Here is a 21,531-nt window from a genome sequence, read left to right as displayed (position 1 = left end):
GTCTCCTCTCAGCATCACCTTGATAAGAGACATCCTCCCTACATTAAACATTATCGTTGCTTGAAATAGATCCTTCATCCTCTCTTTTCCTTTCCTTCACCCACTTATACCAGGTTTACAACATTACTCAAAGGGGGATTCCGTAGTCTAACTGGCTTCAGGCAGTTGAACACTCATTAATCTTAAATGATAGATTGGATTTTCATAGCCTAATTATTATATTAATTGTGTAATAACCAATGCCAAATTAGATGATTGAGCAGCAATTAAACACAATACCTATAAGTGATTACAAAAATTATGATAAGCACCATATTACATAAATACTTAATACAGCGTAACTAAATGGAATTCAATAATCTATCATAATGCACCAACGTCATTGATAAAAAAATTATGTAGCTATATACTTAAATAGAATATCGACTTTCACGTCACAGCAGCAAAGGTAATGACTGCAGCAAAGCACCCGCATTATAATAACTCACCCTCATGTAATTTGATAATTCCTTCACAAATAAACGTAACTATTATTATTTGTCAGTCAGCCTTTATGAACATTCAACAAGTCGATACGAAACGATTTGACCACACCGATCAGTCATGTTCTGGTGCGACCGGTACACCTGGGGGCATTGATTTATTAGGAATTGGAACATTGCAACCTGCTCTGGGGATAGGAAGGAGGTTGGAGCTTAATCAAACGCTATACATTGCAACCTCATAATCCAATATTGAAATTTCGGTGGGGCAGGAATAAAGGAATTGATTGAGCGTTGTTTATTTTCTTTCTTAATGTCTTCCTTCTTCTTGCCTCCTCTCGGTTTTTCTTAAATCTTTTTGTGTATTTTTGGCTCTACTTGGCTCGTCTTGCCTCTTCTTGGATATTATCTTTTTATATTTCTTCTTGGTTCTGTTTACCTTTTCTTATCTTTTCTTGGCTTCACTTGTCTATTCCTGTCTCTTCTTGTCTTTTCTTGTTTTTTCTTGTCTCTTCTTAGCTCTTCTTATTTATTCTTTTGACCGGTGCGCATGCCAACCCAATAAACCAATACTGGAATAGAAGATGGACAGGAATAAAGGAATTGATTGAACCTTGGTTTTTCGCTTCCCCGATTCTTTTTTGCATTCCACTTTTTTTTGTTTCTAGTTTCTCGCTTCTGTAATTTTATTGCCTGTTCTGATATTTTATTGCCTGTTATTACTTCGTTTTAATTCTTCTTTGCTTTTTCTTGACAATTCAGTATCTGCTAGTCTCTGCATCTTATTGCTTCTAGTAGCCTCTTCTTGTTTCGTTTTGATTTACCGGACATAAAGTGTGTTGAAAGAGTTGATAAATTGAAATATTGCAACAGAATATAAAATATTATATTGCGCATACCTTTTCCAGTTTACGTAAACTGTTAAGTGGTTTACATTTATATTTAATTTCTTCATAAACAAGATTTTTTTTTAACATAAATCTCAAATGTTATGTTTACTTTGCCGTGTAATTATATATTACAACAACATTATTTATTGAACACACAATAATTATTGATTTATTTTAAAATCAACTAATTTTTAACCAATATTGCCTTGTCAGACAGCATAAAAACATAGTTTCTAAAAAAACGTTGTTTCTTTTTGCTGTTGCATTCTAACTATTAAAACAAAACGTTTTAACTTACAAATAATTTACTATTTGTTTACTGTCCTGAATAAAGGACGTACATGAATACCTTACATTGGGACTCAACTGCTCCTAACCGTCTGGAGCCTATAAATGGGCAGTGGGGAGGGGAAGAGAACGGAGAAGAGGAGGTGGGAGAGTACCTAGTCACCAAACACGGCTGTAGCCATTCCAAGCAAAGTTTCATTTCTGAATGGTGGTCTTACACCGAGGCGATACTGAGAGTATATTCCACTCTAGAAATAATTGTCTTCTTAAATGAGATAGTGTCTTAAAATTTAGACATAATTATTACATGACGTTAGTTTCTTAGCAACAAGAAGTTAAACAAGAATGGGTCAATTGATAACGTTGTGCCAATAAATAAATCAATTTATCAATGCCCATCTACCGATTGGCATTTTAACAACAATGAAAAAAATTTATTGTTGTTTTTAAAATCACACGTTATACTTTTGCATATCAGATCACCCCTTTATTTTTACAAACTTTTTTGTTATTCACACAACATTTAAGTTCTGACCGTAGAACAGCCGCAAGAAAGCCAATATAAAACAGAAACCTCTGTTGACATCATTACTCCTCTGTGTACTATAAACACTCTTTTCTTTCACCCTGGACCGGGAGATAAACAAATCCCCTCCACCACATTCCTCCAGCCCTCGCTGAAAAGAACCGTTAAGTCGAAGGCCTTCCTATAAAAACAAAGAACCACCGCAGAAGATGTGACTTGAATTTTGATTTGAATATTTTCGCTTATGAATCGTGAACATGGAAAATGTTATCTTTTTGTTGACAGCAAAAAGCATCTATTTAAATTTAGCTCATGGCAAAAACTGATTACTATAAATATGTTGAAAGGCAGGTTCACTTAATTAATTTCATCTAGGTATAATCTTAGTTAGAGATTTTGATTTTGTTACAGTAATTATTCTTATTACAAATAAAATTTTGAATATTTAATCAACAATTAAATCCAAGGCCAAAAGTACTTTAGTGATTTATGTTTGGGATACTAGGCCATGTTGCGCTACCTCCTTTTATGGCCAAGCTTAGCTTAACAGTTATTTACCGGTAATTGATAGCTACACTAAAACTAAACGCAGAAAACTTTTTTAATTTTTACTGTAATAACAGCCCTTAGAGGATTGGAGCCGGCCGGTTGGCTAAAAAATGAAGTAGCGCAACACGGCATAATTTCCCAAAAATAAATAGCTTTTATTAAATAAGGTCACGTAGTGCATTTCCACTGTATTTTTTTGTTCCAGTAAAAATTAAGGTAATGAAGGAATTTTAATGTTGACGACTACATTTTCTATAACGATTAAAAATGAGCCACGACGAATTCGGCGGCGTAGACATCACGCCGGGCAACATTGGTGACAGCCGTCTTGCAAGAAAGATATTGGCGGTCTTAGATCTTTTTTGAAATCAATAATTATTATATTAACTAACTAACTAACTAACCATCACGTCCTTTCCCCGAAGGGCTAGGCAGAAAGGACGGACCGCTAAATAACTCGGTCTTGGCACCCACTCCTTGCCTCATTCACATTCATACATCGTCTCATACATACTCTTCTATTATTCTGACTCTTGCCCGACTCAAGTATCTGATTCAATTGGTCGTACCATATCTTCCTCGGACGTCCCCGACTTCTGCTACCAATCACATTTGCATCGTATATTCTCTTTACACTTCTTTCTTCGCTTATTCGCTCTACATGCCCAAATCATCTAAGCGTCCCTTTCTTGATCTTAATCATTACGACTAGGTACATCAGCCTTGCACTCTTTAACGATCTCCATATTTCTCACATGATCATACTTGGTTTTACCACACATACGCCTAATATAAAATTACACAAACTAATTTATACGAGTACAATAATCATAACAAGAAAAATAAACTTTTAATCTTCCACACATTTTTAACGATATTCGTAATGTGTCAAAATATAACCACTTTCACCTATGCCGCCTGTTGAGTGTATAAAAGTTTACCAACAGACGAGAATTAAGAACAAGGTTGTGTTGACTCAGTTTCTCCCTTTGGCGTATTATTTACATTTCGCCTTATCTCCTAATCAATGGCATAAAACTACAGTAGTTATCGTTTTCAATATTCCTTACCTTTTTGACATTTGTAGGTATATTGATTGGTCCTACGAAGGTCAACTTTCTTACTGTTTATATTATTCTTTGTATTTATTTGTTTAAAAGAGCAGATACCCCCAGTATCTAGAGTAGTCTGTAAGAAATGGTAGGTGGAATACCTACTGATTAAGGGAACTTAGACCTTAGACCCTTAATCTGAGAGTAGTCTGTGATAAATGGTAGGTAGTGTAATACCTACTGATAAATGGAACTTCGACCCTTAAGTTGAGTCCATAATCTTGGAAGATCACAAAGGAGTATAGATGAGCTAATAGCTTTATAAATACCTACAGGTTAAGAGAAGTTTGAGCTCAGTGGCTTTGAAGGTCACAGTTTATTTCAGATGTGGCTGATAGTTAGTGTTCTTTGTATTTATATTTTATTAAAATAAATTGATGTTTTCCTGCCTACCATTGGGTGTTCTCGTACCGTAGATAGTAAAAACATTGATCTTTTGACATTTGTCTTGTTATCTAAAGTTTTCAATTAAATACAACTGGTAAATAACCATAAATTAATTAATCTAGGGTAAATATGGGATCGTTCAGTGGCTGAGTTGGCTCGCGTTTAGGTCCCAGTTGTGGTGTGTTCAATTCCTCAGCTGGCTATGTCCTCCATCGCAACACAAGCAAAAATTTTCGCTTACTGTGGTAGTAGTAGAAGATTTTTAAATATTGTCAGGTTATGCGTAACACAAGAATATTTGTCTTATTTTTCAAAAAAAAAATTTTTGTTGATCAGGTTTTAAAATTTAAAACACGTTTATTAGTAAGATGGTAAGTACCTAGGTATAGTTAAAGATTTGCTTGATCATAAAAAATCAGTTCACTACCGTTGAAAGGCGTTTTTTTAACACACTGCACAAAGACCGTAAATTTTCTTTTTTGAATTATTACTGACAACATTGCATTTTTTTCAGTACTTATTGGTTTGTCATTTGTGATTAAAATCATGTTTTAGTTAATAATTTCTATTCTAATGACCAATTCACTATTATGCTAGTATAATTTTATATATGTACTATTATTTGTGTTAGTTTTCGTTAGTTTTTACCTATTAATAATGTCATATTGTGAATATAGTTTTATGATATCGGAAAAAGCGCAGTTAGTTTGTACTAATGATTTTTAATTAACCTTTTCCCCGTTAATTAAATAAAACTTCCATGAAAGTGATTTGAAAAATTTAAAAAAAAATGTTATCATAATTTTTAATTGTATTAATGACAAAAATGTGAAGTGACAGTTATCTTGCGAATCCCAAATAAAAACGCATGTTTTTAGATTTTTTAATTCTTTGAAATTTTTTGACGTTTTCATAAAAAAATGTTGTGCCAAACATTTTTTTTTCACATTTTTTCATGTTTGAAATTAAAGTATTGCAATTCTTAAACAATAAAATATAATTCAAATACAAAAATCTAAAGAGTTTTTTTTAATTTATTGAATCTAGATTTCAAATTAATATTTGTTTTTATTACTTATTCAAAATGAAGGCAAAGAAAAAAATTGTCTTGGAACAAATTCGAAATTTGATGAAAAATAATTCTTTTTCTTTTTTATACAACAGTTAAACAACCCGTTTTGACTGGATAAGCATCGTATACATCTTTCCATGAACTTTTTCATGTCAGTTTATATTTTACCGTAAAATTAGTAAGGATTTCACATACACGGTCGTTTTTCAAATATATAAAATTTTCTCCACGTTTTTCGTACGAAAGTAAAATGTTTTTGATTTAAAAGCAATGTTTATTGTACCTATATTTCACTAAATTTATTTACGATAAATATATACCTATATATTTTAATATATTTTTATGACACTCCTCACAATACCGCCCCTGTCTGTAACGTATAAAGATAGAATAACTATATCCCCACCCTACTTGAATAATATCTATCTGAAATCTGTAGCATATTGATATAACCAAATAAATTCCTTAGGTGTAAGGCCTATTCTAAACAAGGTTGGTTAAAGTGTTAACACTGCTGTGGATGTATTTTTTAGCAAGAAAAGCACCCCGAATATATAATTTTAAGGTATTCACGTAAAGTATCGGTAGGTAGCATTTGGGGGAAATGTGAATGTTTTGCTCTCTATGAATATGGTTTCATTATTAACTCACCCCTCCCCTGACACAATAAGGATGGGTTGTTTCAGAGAATTTAAACAATTTATCAAATTTCAGAGTTGATTTTCAAGTTCTGTGCAGGTTCTTTTCGATTTCTGTTACTATATTATTATGGCCAGATGTTTCACAAAACAAAAATAATGACAAAACTTGGATAGAACCTTCACGGAACTTAGAAATTGACTTTGAAATTTGATGAATTGTTTTTTATGTTCTAAAACAACCCATCCTAAGTTTTTCAAAATTTAATGTAGACATCTACCTCCCTCTTGTTTGAAGATTAAGTGTGCAAAAATTTCATCAATCTCGAAATAAAACTGCAAATTTGTATGCACCAATCCACGCCGCTAGAGAATGATAGATTAACGCTAACATCAGCTCTAATCGCAGTTTTTTTGTCTGAAAATATAATTTAATTAACACTCCCGTTCCCAGTGGGGTATCACACTTATCCCAAACAAGAGTTTAGTGCGATATCTAAGTTTTTTTTAAATCACTTACTTACTTCATGATTTAGGTAGGACCTTATCACAGAAATACTATCTGGTAAACGATGTTACTTGAAAATGCTGCAATTATAATATGTATTTGAGTCACGCTAGCTTTTGTACCATATCTTTTACCGTTTTAAATTAAGTACTTTTAATGATGATGGCAAAAAATGGGCGACATTCTTTAAAACGGTTGTAATTAATATGTGAGTATTACTGAAAAGATCAAAAGAGAATATAAAGAGACACGGTCGCTTTGTAATTTTATGGGGGACCATAGTTACCCCCCTGTTGGATAGTAGGTTGTTTTTCTTACCTTCAGGTACGCAAAGTTTATAAACACACATACTATTATGTATGTACATGAAATCTAATTTACTTGATTGCTGAGCAGTCAAATCGAGTCGTAAAATCTTCATAAAGTATACAGTAGTGAATGGTGGATATCGGGCACGCCCAAGGAAGACATGGTAGATCAAGTGAAAGAAAAACGTATTTAAAGTAAAGTTTTCAACTCTTTAGAATAATATTATTTCCACCTTAACAATATATACCCAGTTTTCAGGTACACTATTATAGAATTTACAACCTCAAAACTTCGCTTAATTTAAACCCGTGCAACGTTGCGCACAGGTCAACTAGTTTATTATAAATAATGATTATTTAAAAAAGTAAAAATAAAAAATTTTAATCTTTAACGAAATTTTTTAAATGTGATCAGATGGAATTTCTACAAAGTAATAATTTCCTTAAGTATTACGATTGACAGAATTATTTACGGTAATTCGTTTTTTTATCGCGTTGAAATAATGATAAAAGACCCAATAAATTAAGCTTATTGTAAAATAATAGGCTTCAATAAATCTTTTCAACGATTCGAAATGCTAATGAAATTTTAATGTTGGTGTTTTATCAAACTCCAAGAAGACCTCTGGGCCATTTCTGTTTGTAGCAAAATTATTTTGATTCCAAAATGCTTTTCAAATTTATTCAAGAAATGTGACATCTTATTTTGATAAATAATTTTGTTTAGCAGAATCTAATTTCATTGAAGTTAAACAAATATTTATTTTTGCCTGCTTTAAAATGTATAATCCATGAAAAAAAAGAATAAATGTTATAAATTCAAACGTTCGTATATTTCTCATAACGTCAAATATCAAAATCACACTTTTCACCGATAAAGAGACAAAATTCATAATTTTGGATTCGAAATAGAATATTATAAAACCGGGTGTTTGGCCGTACATAATTCATCCCGTTAGTGGTTGAGTTGACGTCGCGTCCTCCATCACGACATAAGTAACATTTTTTGTTTACTGTGAAGTAAGTAAGCTTAGTAGATTTTCAAATAATTGTCCGGTTCGTAACATTTGTAACTCCTGATGTTTTCTTTTCTTTAAAAAAATATCGTATGTTAGAGTTAAATAATTTTGTTTTTACAACATTTTAATTAAATTAATAGAAAAGGCTGTAATACAAAATAATGAATTGTGGTTAAATCGTAATAACGGCGATATTTACTGACCTATTTATTATACATGAGATTGAAATTTATTTTCAGCGATGAAACAAACAAAACAACAAAGTTGGTGCTTTGATTGCACAATTATCATATCGGTAATTGACTGTAGGTTATTTAGCAAATTAACGTTATGAACGAGTATCCAATTTATTGCGAACCTTTTTCACTGAATTATTTACAATGTTACGAGTGTGTGAACTATTTTTTTGCGTTTCCTTCTATAATTTTACAAAGCATGAATAGCATTCTTAATTTGTATTGTGGAATGTAAAAGCCACATCATTGTTTTTTTTTTAATATTGCTAGAGTTTTCTAATGTTACTTTTGTTCTGTTGTTATTTTTTTATTGTTCTGCCACAGTGATAGGCAGAGAGGTATTCCACGTACTAAAGGTTTATCACCAAACTGGAGGAAACTAAGAAAACTTTAGGCACTTTTAATTCGTAATAAATATGTAGAGCGAAGAAATAACTAAAAACTTTAAACCTTTGGGTCGAATACCTTCTGATATTTAATCATTCAGGCTATTTTTTTCGGTTTGGCGAACCAACAGCTAGTACCTATTTAGTAGAGCCTATTTTGAGCAGCTCATTTGGTGTCAAGCAATTTCCCTTAATATAATGATGAAAAATATGATTCTAATGGTTTTAGAAAGAAGAAAAAGGAAGTTACGTATGTAAATGTAGTAGTTAACCGCGGTATAATTAAAATGTACACTTATTTGAAACAATGGTTCTTACCACAATTTGAGATTGTAGCAGTCATTTCCTGCCCGCTACAGAGCATTAGCATTATTCACTGCCCATCTCTATTTACAACTCGGCATCTATGGCAACTCTGGACAACGGGAGACGGGGCTCGCAAGCTAGACGCGCACCTCGACAATTTAGTATTTATTTGGCCGCGGTTCCGGGACGTCGTGAAACACCGGGAAGACAAGAACCTCTCCATGAGCAAACACGATTACGTACAAGGATGACGACACCGTTTTGTGGATTTACCTTTGGTCATCCTTGTCTCTTCATTTAAATAACAGCAATGCATAAACGCATCGCTTGGCGCCCGTCATTACATTCTTCAGGTTAGTTATTATAAATGCCACCCAATTGTCGCTTTCAATGCAATATTTAAAATTAGCAATCGTGCTTTCTTCCTTCGGATGTAGCACACGCCTGAGATAAATGTCACTAAACATAGAGTTCTCATGTTATTTAAAGGTTGATGAAGTGTTGTAGAAATAAATGTTGTGTCATGGAATTCATTTCCCTTATCTTTTATTTAATACACTGTTGTTACATACATTCCTGAGGCACTCATGCCCTTCACCTTTTATAATATTGTTTCAACACCGCCCAATGTGGCAATAATCCTCTTACAAGATAAACTTATGATATTTTGTGATTTTTTACTAATTATTTTTGAATAAAACGATAAAAAGAGAGGTAACAGTAATGTTTATAATACGATTATTAAAATTTATATATTGTTTAGTTTGAAACAATAATCAGCGAACTGTACAAGCTCACCAAAAAGGTATACACACATGTACAAAAATGGCAAAAACAATGTAAATTCGATAATTCGTTCTCTTGAATTTGCGACTTACAAAAGATTTCGCAGGCTCGCCTGTATAACATTTACATGGTTTTATTACATTATAGTTAATACAATTTGTATCTTGACAAATAGAATTGTAGTTTGCTAAGATACGACAAAAAATAAGAAATGTTTGTAAATTAAGTTTGTAAATTTGATCTTGAAGCAGTCAAATGTGTAAAAATGGTTATGATAGTATTTTTCCGAGGTTTCCTGTAACATAGCGCTCCGAAAGAGGAAAGATTGTCTATGCTACGAGATTCCTGGATTTTTTTAGAAGCAAATATTTAAAATTGATAGCCTAAATAGTTACATTAAATTTGTAAATTAGCATTTTAAATATCTCCCGAGTGGCAGCATATCGCAAATAGTTTTTATTTGACTACCACTGAGGAGATGTACATGTTATACAGGCATTAGAAAAATATTTGTAAAATTATTATTTTTTATGTGAATTTTGCATAGAAAAAGCTACAGCTCGACTCGATAGGCCGGAATACGCCAGCGATGCGGTATCGAAGCATTTTGGAGTCTAGGATTTCGGGACAGTTTGGCCAAAACAGCTAGGAAATGAGCAGTGGCGGGGAGTGAGGAATTTTCCAGTGGCGTGGAGTTAAATATGACCAACAAAGTCCGTTACAAAGATATATGCCTGTTACTTTTCCAATATTTCTTTTAAACTTACTTGACTTCAAGCCTTGTCCGTGTATTTTATTAATGACAAACATTTCACCCTACTTTGATTCTACTACATTTGTTTTGTAGAAAAATAATATAAATAATGAAATACTGGAAATAAAAATCTACCCAAATTCCATTTTCATACTGAACTTAAAGGGACGGGTATGTCTGGACCCAAAAAGTCTTGGAATTCGAACAATTTGAAGCCGCGGGGTGAGGAGGAAGATGTATGAAAAATGCTAAAACCAACTTAAAATTTTTAATGTCTCATTTCATTTCTCGACTCATGAAATACGTCAAAAAATCAAAAGCAGTTAAAAAAGTGTAAACAAAACAAACATCAAAATATATGGTTTGAGATTTTCACAAATATTATGGCGCTACCTCTTTCTTTTGCCAACGTTTCGGACAGCATTACAGTAAAAAATCTGCCCTGATAATGAACACTTTAATGCTGACGAAACGTTGGCTAAATAAGGAGATAGCGCAACACGGTATAATACCCAAAAATAAATTATTTATATAAATATAATAATAGTTCATTATGAAACACTTTGCATACAAAATTTAAAATTTTGTCATACAAGATGGCTGCCAGGTTATTTCCCCTCACCTCACTACTACTCTCTAATATCCGGGTCTTTTAGGTAGATGCGGCTATGCCAGTAATTTTACTTTGCATTGTATTTCAAATACAAAATTCTGGAACAAAAGATAAATTAAATTATTCGAACACGGGGGAAGAGCGGGCCAAGAATAATGAATATTAATACTGTCTCCGCCATTTGTAAACGTAGAGTACGATCTTATTCTAAATCATCGTTAGTTTATTGTGTTGTGGGTTTTTGTTTAAGGCTCCGTAGTAAGCGTTCAAAGATGCTTTGAAAGGGAGATATGTAAATACGAATGTCAGAGGGAGCGCGCCAATATTTAAAAAAAACAATAATTATTGAACACGACTCGTTTCAAATAGAGCAAAAACCTCTCGTTGTTGAATTATTTAAGTTGCATTTAAAGATACAATGTTATAATTTTCATACCTATAACATACAGAATAACAGAAAAAAACGTATTCTAAATCATTTTCGGGACTTACTTTGCAACTTTTTTTATCGAGGGAGTTTCATATAATTACCGTTTCGGCTTACAAATGTAAATATGGATCTTATCTCCAAAGCAAACATATATTATTCATATATTTTTTTAGAAAGTCAAAAAGGTTTCAAGGGGTAAAGAGAAATATGTTATAAATTGGTAGCAATTCAGAATTTGTGGACTTAAATTGTCATGGATCCATAAAATTACATTAAAAAAAACTCAGTTGCATCAAAACTCAGATAAAAGCCTAACTTTCTATAAGGAAAAATCTAAATAGGTGTAAATCATTGTAAAATTATTAAAACTGGGGACAATTTTGTATTTTTTTTCTGAAATTAGAATTCAAGGTAAAGTCTTTCCGGGAAACAATTTTTCGGCGAGCATTTCAATTACCTACAGGAAATGGAAATTCCCGCAAGCTTTTAAATAACTGAACTGAAAATATAAACTGATTTTCAAACAATTAGTTAGTCATTTAAGAAGAAGATAATATTTTAATCTAAAAAAAACATGACAGAACAGAACAAGACACAAAAAATAAAAAAGTGACGGTCGCAAATGGGAATAAAACTCAGGATCTATCATTTTCCTAGTAGGGAAATCCATTGTTTGTATCTTGTACCAATTATGGACCATTATATTGCATTCTTCTACTGCATAACTTCTGTTATCTTTTTACTAGTTTTTTTCTGGGCCAACTAACTGGACGCAGTCCCAAAGGAATTGCCGACAGAATTTCGACTGTAGATATTTTGCAAAATTTCTGTTTACATGTCAAAACCTTCTCATCTGGAACTATTATATATTTGTTGCTTTCCCTATTACCGAGCTGTATAAATCTTACCACTAAATCAGGATAAAACTTCACTATAGTTAATGCACCCTTTTTTAATTTGGGTGGCGGGTGTGGGTACTGCCGCCCCGGGAATAATCTATTGGATAAACAACACCCTTGCCATAGATCATCTCAAGTGGTTTACTACCTTTCGTGACTTAGCAGGAGTTCTCAGTGTGTTTTCCTATCAAGTGCATGGCGGGCCGGATCGGGAGAGATTAATCGAGAGAGACCTTTTGACTTCTCCAGTCAGACTCTTTCGGCTCACCGCCTTGCATCACAGTGAGAGGGATGGATCCATACGTACCCACTCCATATACCTTTTTCCTTTCCAGAACTTCCTCTCCTCCTTTTCTCTAAAAATACCCTTCACACACAGGCCTCCTGTGTGTGGAGCGAATGTAAAGAAAAACCTAATTTACAGTCCGTTTTTTTACATTTACAATCCTTCGTTATTGTTTAAGAATTTAACTATTCAAAAACAAGGTACCTGTCCGGCCAGTTTTAATACTCAAAATGGTTCAAATTTATTACGAAACAGAAAGCTTTTGCCATAATATAATTATGTTACACCTCTTGTAAGTTGAAACGCATATCTATCACTGAAATTTATATTTTTATAAACACGTTCTGAAGTTGAAGTTATTTTTGATTTGAAGTTTGACTGCTATTCAAATATTTCTGTAATGTCTTCTCGGCGATATTTTTTTAGATTTCTTCCTGACCAGAATCAGTTTTGTAAATTTTGATCAGGATAAAAAAAGAGCTTTCGATACACAGAAATCTCTTTTAGTCATAAATACTTTTCCAGTATTCTACACATCGTTGATATCTCATATTTTGGAACAAGGAACCGCACTTTTTGTAAGTTATTTATCCTCATCCTATTGTTTTGACGTAATGTGAATACGGTACACAACATTTATTTTGAATTCACTTTAGAAGAGTATCAATTTTTTTCTTCATGGCTAAGACTTTTTTTGGGCTTGATTTTTTATATTTTTTGATAACCTTATACTATTATAAATGTATTAAATACAAGAGAATAATTTTTAAGGTAATTTACTAAATAATATTACAAAATATCTAAAATCCTTGAAAAGGATGGATTTCAAAATAAAAAAATATCATTTCGCATTGAGCAAATTGTATTTTCAATTAAAAATATTCCGGAAACAAACAAAAAGACTAAAAAATTATCAAAGCTATCAAAACATAAATTTTGCATGAAGTATTTAATTTAAACGTTAAATATTTTAATTCAAAATTCTCTCAGTCTATCTGCATGATCAAATAAAATCAAACGGCTGTACAAAATTCAAATATCTTGAATAGAGACGTAATTATTCGTGAGGAATTTGTTTGACATTTGCTTGTAAAAATTTTGAGCAGTATCTTGGCGATTTTGGAAAAAAATTGTGGAATCTTGTGTCATGCTAAAATTAACCATGTATAATACTGGTTTTATGTAATTGCCTATTTCTTCTGTCGGTCAACCGACGGTAAGCTTGGCAATATTTTAAGCCTAAAGGATTGATGTAAAGTTTTACCGGTATCTACTGACTAAATACATTTATATCATCCTAATTATTTTGAATTATTTATATTTTGCACAACAGACAAAGGATCAACATAAAAAATAAAAATAAATAACATTAGTGATAAATACCAACCGTCCAATAACGGCGTTAACGCAAGAAAATAAAGTGAGGGTTCAAGGGAACACAAAACAATGATTAAGGCTTTTTGAAATACAGAAGTAAATAAAGTGGTAAAAATACTATTTGGAAAGAAAAATTTATGGAAATTTAGAAAGTTGGTTTAGTTTTTAATAACTAGCTTAACTTTAACTTAGTTTTTCAATTATTTTGGTACTACAGTATGTTTTATATTGTTAGAAAACTTGTCCAAGAAGTTGGGAGACGGTTAATTTGGTTCTTTGGAAAAGAACATGGAATGTTTCGGGTAATGGGTGATGGATATTGGTTTTGGCCAAGACGTGGGTATTTACAAACTCGAAAATAAATTTGATGTAAGTTTTGTCACGACGTTCATTTACGTGATTTATAACTAAAGTAAATTAGTATTATTTTCTTTATTTCGTTTCAATTTCTTGGGTTTTGACCCAACCAGCGCAATATCGTGTATATATTAAATTATATGATTTCTGGTAATTAGCATATTTATGCATTTACTTTATTATAAAAACCGTAGATAATTCAAAAATACTTTGAAATCTGACTTTTTGAACAGTGAGATTCAACAGCATTTTTTGGCTTATCCTTGGGCCTAGTCAAATATTTGCCTGTAGCGCTTTCTTTGTACACCCCATGATTGATGGGGGAGCGTTGAATAAAACATACAGTCGATTTCTCTTAGTTAGTAGCCCGGTTTGTCGGGACAGACAGTTTTTTGGGTCAAAACCCAAGAAATTGAAACCAAATAAAGAAAATAATACTAATTTACTTTAGTTATCTGGGACACTATTCTTTTTGGGATGTTGGGAACCTCTGGTTTCGTGCGACTACTTTGATTTTTTCTGGTCTTTTCATTTGTATTTATATTATTGTTAATATATACTCATTATTGTTTGCTTGCATGCTTATTGTATCTTCTCACATACACTCTCTTTAAAATTACGACTTTTAAAATTACTGAAATCGAGTATTGATTGTGTCATGTCTTTTTAGGGCGTGATTTAATTCTTTATCCGTACAAAAAAATCTCCTCCGCTCTAATGTGTCCAAACTATTTAAACGTACTTTTCCTAATCATTTCGTGATCATTTTAGTTGCAGGAGTTGCAAATGTTTATAATATTTGAAATATTTATTTACGTGAAGCGATTTGGCACAAAGATTATTTGAAGGATCAATTAAACTGAGATTAGTTTCAGCTCATATCCAATAATGGTATTAAAATACGGACATTACATTACAATATTGAAGTTTTAACGTAACAGCCACTCAAAGATTGTATAGTAATAGAATAGAAAATCTCTGTAACAATACGATTTTGAAACTTGCAAGTTTTTCGATTTTCTTATTGAAAATTGAAAAACTAGTTCTTGATTGTTAGATAAATGAAAGAGAAGGAATATTAATTCATTCGTAAATATGTCAAATCATTCAAAGACCCGATTTTGAAGGTTAAATTTATAAAAAGCAGAAAATTGGAATAAAGTAGTTTCTTGCTTTTGAGATTTATTTATTTCATATCCGTATTACGTAAGCCATAAAGCTTGAATAAAAAATACGAGTCACGTTTTTAGATTTTGAAAAACATATATGAAGAAGACGTGTCATTGCGTATTCCGAACCCATTTCAGATATTTGCTCACATGTTCCTACTCGTATTATTAATCTATTAAATTTTTTCACATTAAATTTGAGGAAGTAAATCATTGAATCTCAATGAACTTAATGTTGTATTTTTCTATTAAGCTATTTATGATATTTTTGTAAAAGTTTTTAATTGACAATGGGAGTTTTTTGAATTTAATTTTTAATGCTGATCAAAAATTGTAATTACCAGCAGTTAGAGCTATAAAATCACCATTTGGGGAAAGTTGAGAGTATAATGTTATAGAAAACATTTGTTTATTTGTTTGAGTAAACCATCAATACCACGGTCTTTGCATCAAGTATCTGACCACTCTTTTTTGTTTTTGATTATATATTTTTTTGTACCTAACTCTATATGGAATGTGTGGGACTTCACTAACCTCCCCACATACCGGAATAAACACTTTTATTTTATTATTATTATTTTATTGATGTTGTTGATTAAGATAAATTATAGAATTTCTTGAAATATAACAAACATTATCAAATTAGCTTCACCTATGTTTATGTTAGAAAGTTAGAAAGACCACTCGTGAACACATATCCACGTGAACAATCTACGTAAACCCATTAATATAAGCTTAAATTCACTTACAATAACACTAATCGCCAACTATTCTGCCTACCGAGATACTGCAGCGCTACGGAAATGTTCCTGGAGGGACGAGTATTCTCTTTCAAAGGTTTATGGCGCGGACTACTTTAATCGTAGAATACTATCACCACTGCCACGGTTGCCTGGATGGAGTCCCTCCTGATGGCTTTCTCCTTCAAATATACTTTAAAAACGACTGCATGCGTACATTTTTATGTATATTATTTTTTATTTCCTTTCCGTATTTTTTCGTGTTTATTCTATATGACATGTATTGTTGTCTAATTTATTTGTCTTAAAAAACTTTTTTTTTATGATATGGTGTGTATTGCATTGCACTACACCTAATGTCATGCCATTTATATAATAAGTTCACAAAACAAATTGGTTTTATTCTACAAGAGGTACCTTAAAAACTATATATAACTTTTGTTACAGGCTATGGGGCGGGTAAAATTATGTTTTCGACTAAATTAATTAATATGTCTACGTTTTGCTTATTTTTAACAATATTTATTTTTTCGAGCATTTTCTTCTTGCATCTTAATACGGTTTTATTTTAAATATTATCATTATGAACCTATATATATATATATATATATATATATAATTTTTTTTTTAGAATTTAGTATACTGGAAAATTGCAGTTGCAATTTATTTATGTACTGTTATTTTTTTTACTTTTGTCTTTTTATTGCTTAGATATTGTATTTTTGTTGTAATAACGATGCCTACTATTTATGACAACCTTAACTATTTATAAATATTATGTATTTAATTATTAAATAGACTAGCTCTCCAGTTAGACCCGAGATTTCTCTACTAACTAGGTAATTGAAATGTTCAATGAATATATCTATAGATACTTTTTACAAGTTTAAAAAAGTATATTTTAAACACCACTGTTTTATCCTTACACTATAATACCCACGCTTAGGCTTCGCCTTTGTGGGATTTTTTTGTTACTCTTTCATTCTATATTACTTTGTATGTACCTGAATTGTATATGTACCAAAATTTTGTTAATAAAAAAAAATAAAAAAAATATCATGTATAATATATGTATAATCGTGTATTTATTTTATAAATACAAATTTTAAAAAAAATTAGGTAAAACATATACCCGACAAAAACAATATATTATTTAAATTTAAATAATTATATCTATTTAAAAATATTTTATAAAACTAAAAAAAATATTGGTTTTACTGAGGATCGTATTTTCCTTCCCAGGGACTGGATTCAACACGCTAACAACCTCGCAAAATGCCGATCGGGTAGGACCGACGATTATTTCGCATATAAACTACTGTAGTATCATCTAATTTCTGCGTTTGTCTAAATGATTACCACCAAAAATATATTTTCATCAACAACAAATCTACCTGCTGAGTTTCAGATCGATCAGATATCGGGAAGTGGGTTCATTTCTGCTTCCAATATTTGCATTCATTCATTCCCAAAAAAAGGAGTGGAATTAAAATCGATAAAAACGTATAAATTCTTTCTAAATTAATATTACAGTGAAGTCCAATAAATACACCCATCAATCCAATAAAACTGTTTCCAAAAATAGAAATAACACTGCCGGCATTCACATACTGCTCTCGAGCGATTTACAAATAAATTCCCCTGGGCAAGAAAATATTAAAATCTCTAAGTACCTTTATTTACATCGACCTTTAACCCTGAAAGTTTCAGAAGGCAAAGATCAACTCCGCTATTCGAAATTAAGACTAACGGGTTTCGAAGATTAAATTTAAATACATATAAATTGGAAGACGTGTGAGCGGAGAGTATGTAGCATCTAGCATTCCCATGTTATATAAGTAATTTTGTATCTTGGAACACAGATGTATGATGTGCCTGACTGTATCATTCTATCTCACGGGGATGAATTAGTCACTGGATAAAGTCCCTTCCACATTGTTTACACCACGCGTGTTACATGTGTAACATCGCGTCAAGAATACCTTACGTTTTTGGAAAAATAACATTTTTTGTGATTAGTGTGTTATGATTACTAAACTGAAATCGAATTTTGGCTACAACTTTATTTTCTTATTTAGTGAGTTTTTGTTAAGAAATACCAATAAAAATAAATGACCAAGCAATTGTAAAACCTTATATAGAAAAGCTTATAAACTTAAATACTATAAACAATTTAGGTAATTAATTTAGAATTGATAATGTTTTAATTACTTCTAAGTTAGTAATTAATCTTCCTGTTTTTCATTTTACCATGAAATACCCTAATTTATTGTTATCTAAAAAATAAAATATTCCTAGTATTTGCTTATGCTTGTACTCTGCGACATGCATTTATTATTGATGGTATATTTATCCCGTGTGTATTAAATAAATAAACAATTTCCCGACCAAAAAATCCATGCAAACTTTAAGAAGTTCAAACTTTATTTGAGAATTAAATATAAAACGTACCAACATAGATTATTTTAAGATTCATTATTTTGAAGTTCTAATTTTTTTTTAGACCAATCCGTACTTTAACTTTACTGCTGGACATTTTTAACAACAGATTAAAAGTTTAAAAATCTGAAATGTATAGGTGCCTACAAAGCACATTCATTTTAAAGCTACTTTTTTATTAATTTGGAGTGGAGGACTGATGATGAACACTGCAACGCTGTCCGAAACGTCGGCTAAAGAAGGAGTTAGCGCAACACCCCAAAAACAAACAACAAAAATGCTTTTGGCCGTGAAAATCTAAAAAAAAAAAAAACTTACCTGGAGTGAAAATGTTTAAAATAAAATTGACTTCCGGTTACACTTTTGTTTTTTTTCAACTAAAACATTAAAAAATCAATGGGTATTGGAGTGAAAGGTTAGGTGGTCTCTCGGCTGGGTGACCAGTGACATGTGGAAGAAATTGTTAGTTTATTTTTTTTTTAAATATAAAAAACTCATCCAAAAACAAAAATTTCATTAACGTTTTATACTAATAATGTCTTTAATCGCTGGTTAAATAAAGTCATGTACGTCCTTGTGGAGACCATGTATAAAGAAGAGTGTCTGCATGTGAGTTTTTTTAATACAAATACACAGTTTTATTCCGAGGTTGATGAAAATCTGCATGAGTTATTGTCAAAACAAGAGGAAGGTTACAAGAGCTTTTAAAAAACTACTAAAAATAGATTTTTACAGAATAAAAGTAAAATTACTGTTTTCGAATCTGATTTTGAAAAAAGCTGCGTAAGGCCCAGGCAACGCCAGGGAATTCAGCTAGTACTCAAATATCAATTAGAAACTGCAATTTATTACTAATAAGTAAAATCAGTATAGTTATTAAAAAAAATATCTGATTAGTCATTTGCATCCCTGCAGTTATAATCTCCGCTCATAATAACTTCTTACCACCCCTGACATTTGCCACCCAGTTGACGTGACTTGACGTGTTTTTCCATTTCCCCTCTAGATGTCGCAGTGTAACGAGAGCTCCATCACGCTCCAGGACCTGGAGTTTGCCGCCACTGGGACCTACTACTGCGAAGTGTCCTTAGAGACGCCAATCTACACCAAGGCTTCGACGGATAAGGAACTTCTCGTTATACGTACGTAGTTTGATGTATTTACTTTGGTAAAATCATTTTCTTTTTTTATGTAATAATGTTCTTACATTTATTTCCCGTGGGAATCAACATACTTACGTAATATGCTTACTTATATATCGCATATGTACCTACCTAATTCAAAATTGTAAAACACATTAATATTTCAAACCACCTGGGATGGGAAATGTATAGTAAGAGTGGAAGACACTCTCAATATCGCTTTGGTGTAAGACCACCATTCAGAGTTATAACGTTGCTTTATACGGCTTTAGCCGTGTTTGGTGACCAGTTCTGAACCCGATACTTCCCCACATTCCTTTTTCCAATCTTATTCCCTTCCCAACTACCTCCAGCCTAACAACATACCCCAATTGGGGATACCATAGTCTCATTTGCTCAAGACAGATAGGGGCAGTAGGGACTTTCGTGTGGCATTCAAATAAATAAGAGGAACTGATTGTAACCAAATATACTAATTAACGTGTTCTAATTGTTATTTTTTTTTTCAATGAACATTTTAAGGGTTTTAAAATTGTGGGGAAGTGATCAACAAATTTTAGTCATAACTCAACAAAGGAGGCCTCACGCCACCGTCATTTTCAAAGTTGCTGTGCGTCTTCCGTAGAGTATTTTTAAAGAGTTAAATAAGTGAACCTGTTGACAAAACCATGTTAAGATCTTGACAAGACCATGTAAAGATCTAGACAAGTGCATGTAAAAATCTTGACAAGACCATGTAAAGGTCTCCACAAGACCATGTTAAGATCTCTACAAGACCATGTGAAGATTTAGACAAGACCATGAAAAGATCTTGACAAGACCATGTAAAGATCTAGACAAGTGCATGTAAAAATCTTGACAAGACCATGTAAAGGTCTCCACAAGACCATGTTAAGATCTCTACAAGACCATGTGAAGATTTAGACAAGACCATGAAAAAATCTTGACAAGACCATGTAAAGATCCCTAATAAACCAGATCTTAAAATGATCAGAATTGTATCCAGATATAGAAGGACCCCGCGTCTAAAAGACTTGCAAAAATTTGTACACTTGCAATTTGTACGTATTTAACAGTTATACAATCCTTTTCAGCAGAATCAGAAACCATTTACTCAGAATAACATATCCACTTCCACATTCCACTTTTTAAAATAATTGTATCATTAAGCGTGGTAACCGATAGAGCAAGCAATCTACGTCGATTATTAAGAACATTAACGGACTTTCAATTTAGGATTGCCGCTCAGTTCGATGTTATTAGTATGAAAATACCATTGATGAATTTGTTTAATTTTCTTTAGAGCCTCAGAGACACCCTCCTAGAATAACCTTCGGAGCTCCCTTGTATACGGCCGGAGAGCTGGTGGAGGCTAATTGCACCAGCAGTCCCGCTCATCCGGCACCCCATATAACATGGTTCATCAATGGAGTTAAGGTTTGGAATAGCATACTTTGTTATCTCAACACATGCATACTATAATCAAGTAATAATATTATGTCGACGAACATTTTGACGAAAACTGTCCGCTTGGCAAAAACTGCAGTTTGATGAAAACAGGCAGTTTGATGAAAACTGGCATTTTGATGAAAACTGGCAGCTTGACGAAAACTGACAGTTTAAGGAAAATTATTAGTTGAACGAAATGTGTCAGTTTGACGAAAGTTGGCAGTTTGAAGAAAACTGACAGTGTCATGAAAACTAACAGTTTGACAAAAATCGACAGTTTATTAACACTGTTTGGCAAAAATGGACAGTGTAACAAAAAGCAACATTGACGTAAAAGGGACAGCTATCGCGCTCAATAATAGTGAAAACCTAGATTTTATTTT

General features: G+C 32.1%; 1 protein-coding gene across 4 annotated transcripts in view; it reads left to right on the top strand.

Moving 5' to 3' along the window:
* LOC149421264 (uncharacterized) overlaps positions 1–21,531 on the top strand; it is a 146,510-nt gene that overhangs the window by 114,640 nt on the left and 10,339 nt on the right. For all 4 annotated transcript variants that reach the window (XM_089635915.1, XM_089635916.1, XM_089635913.1 and 1 more), the window contains exons 4-5: positions 19,564–19,699; positions 21,003–21,136. In XM_089635915.1, the coding sequence (XP_089492041.1) occupies positions 19,564–19,699; positions 21,003–21,136 (270 nt within the window). The remainder of the gene's footprint in view (positions 1–19,563; positions 19,700–21,002; positions 21,137–21,531) is intronic.

This window comes from Hesperophylax consimilis, chromosome 9 (genome assembly GCF_061612785.1).
Source record: "Hesperophylax consimilis isolate HC1 chromosome 9, BYU_Hcon_1.0, whole genome shotgun sequence".
NCBI classification, from domain to species: domain Eukaryota; kingdom Metazoa; phylum Arthropoda; class Insecta; order Trichoptera; family Limnephilidae; genus Hesperophylax; species Hesperophylax consimilis.
The sequence above is the reverse complement of the archived record's forward strand: the minus strand, read 5'-3'. Positions and strand labels throughout refer to the sequence as shown.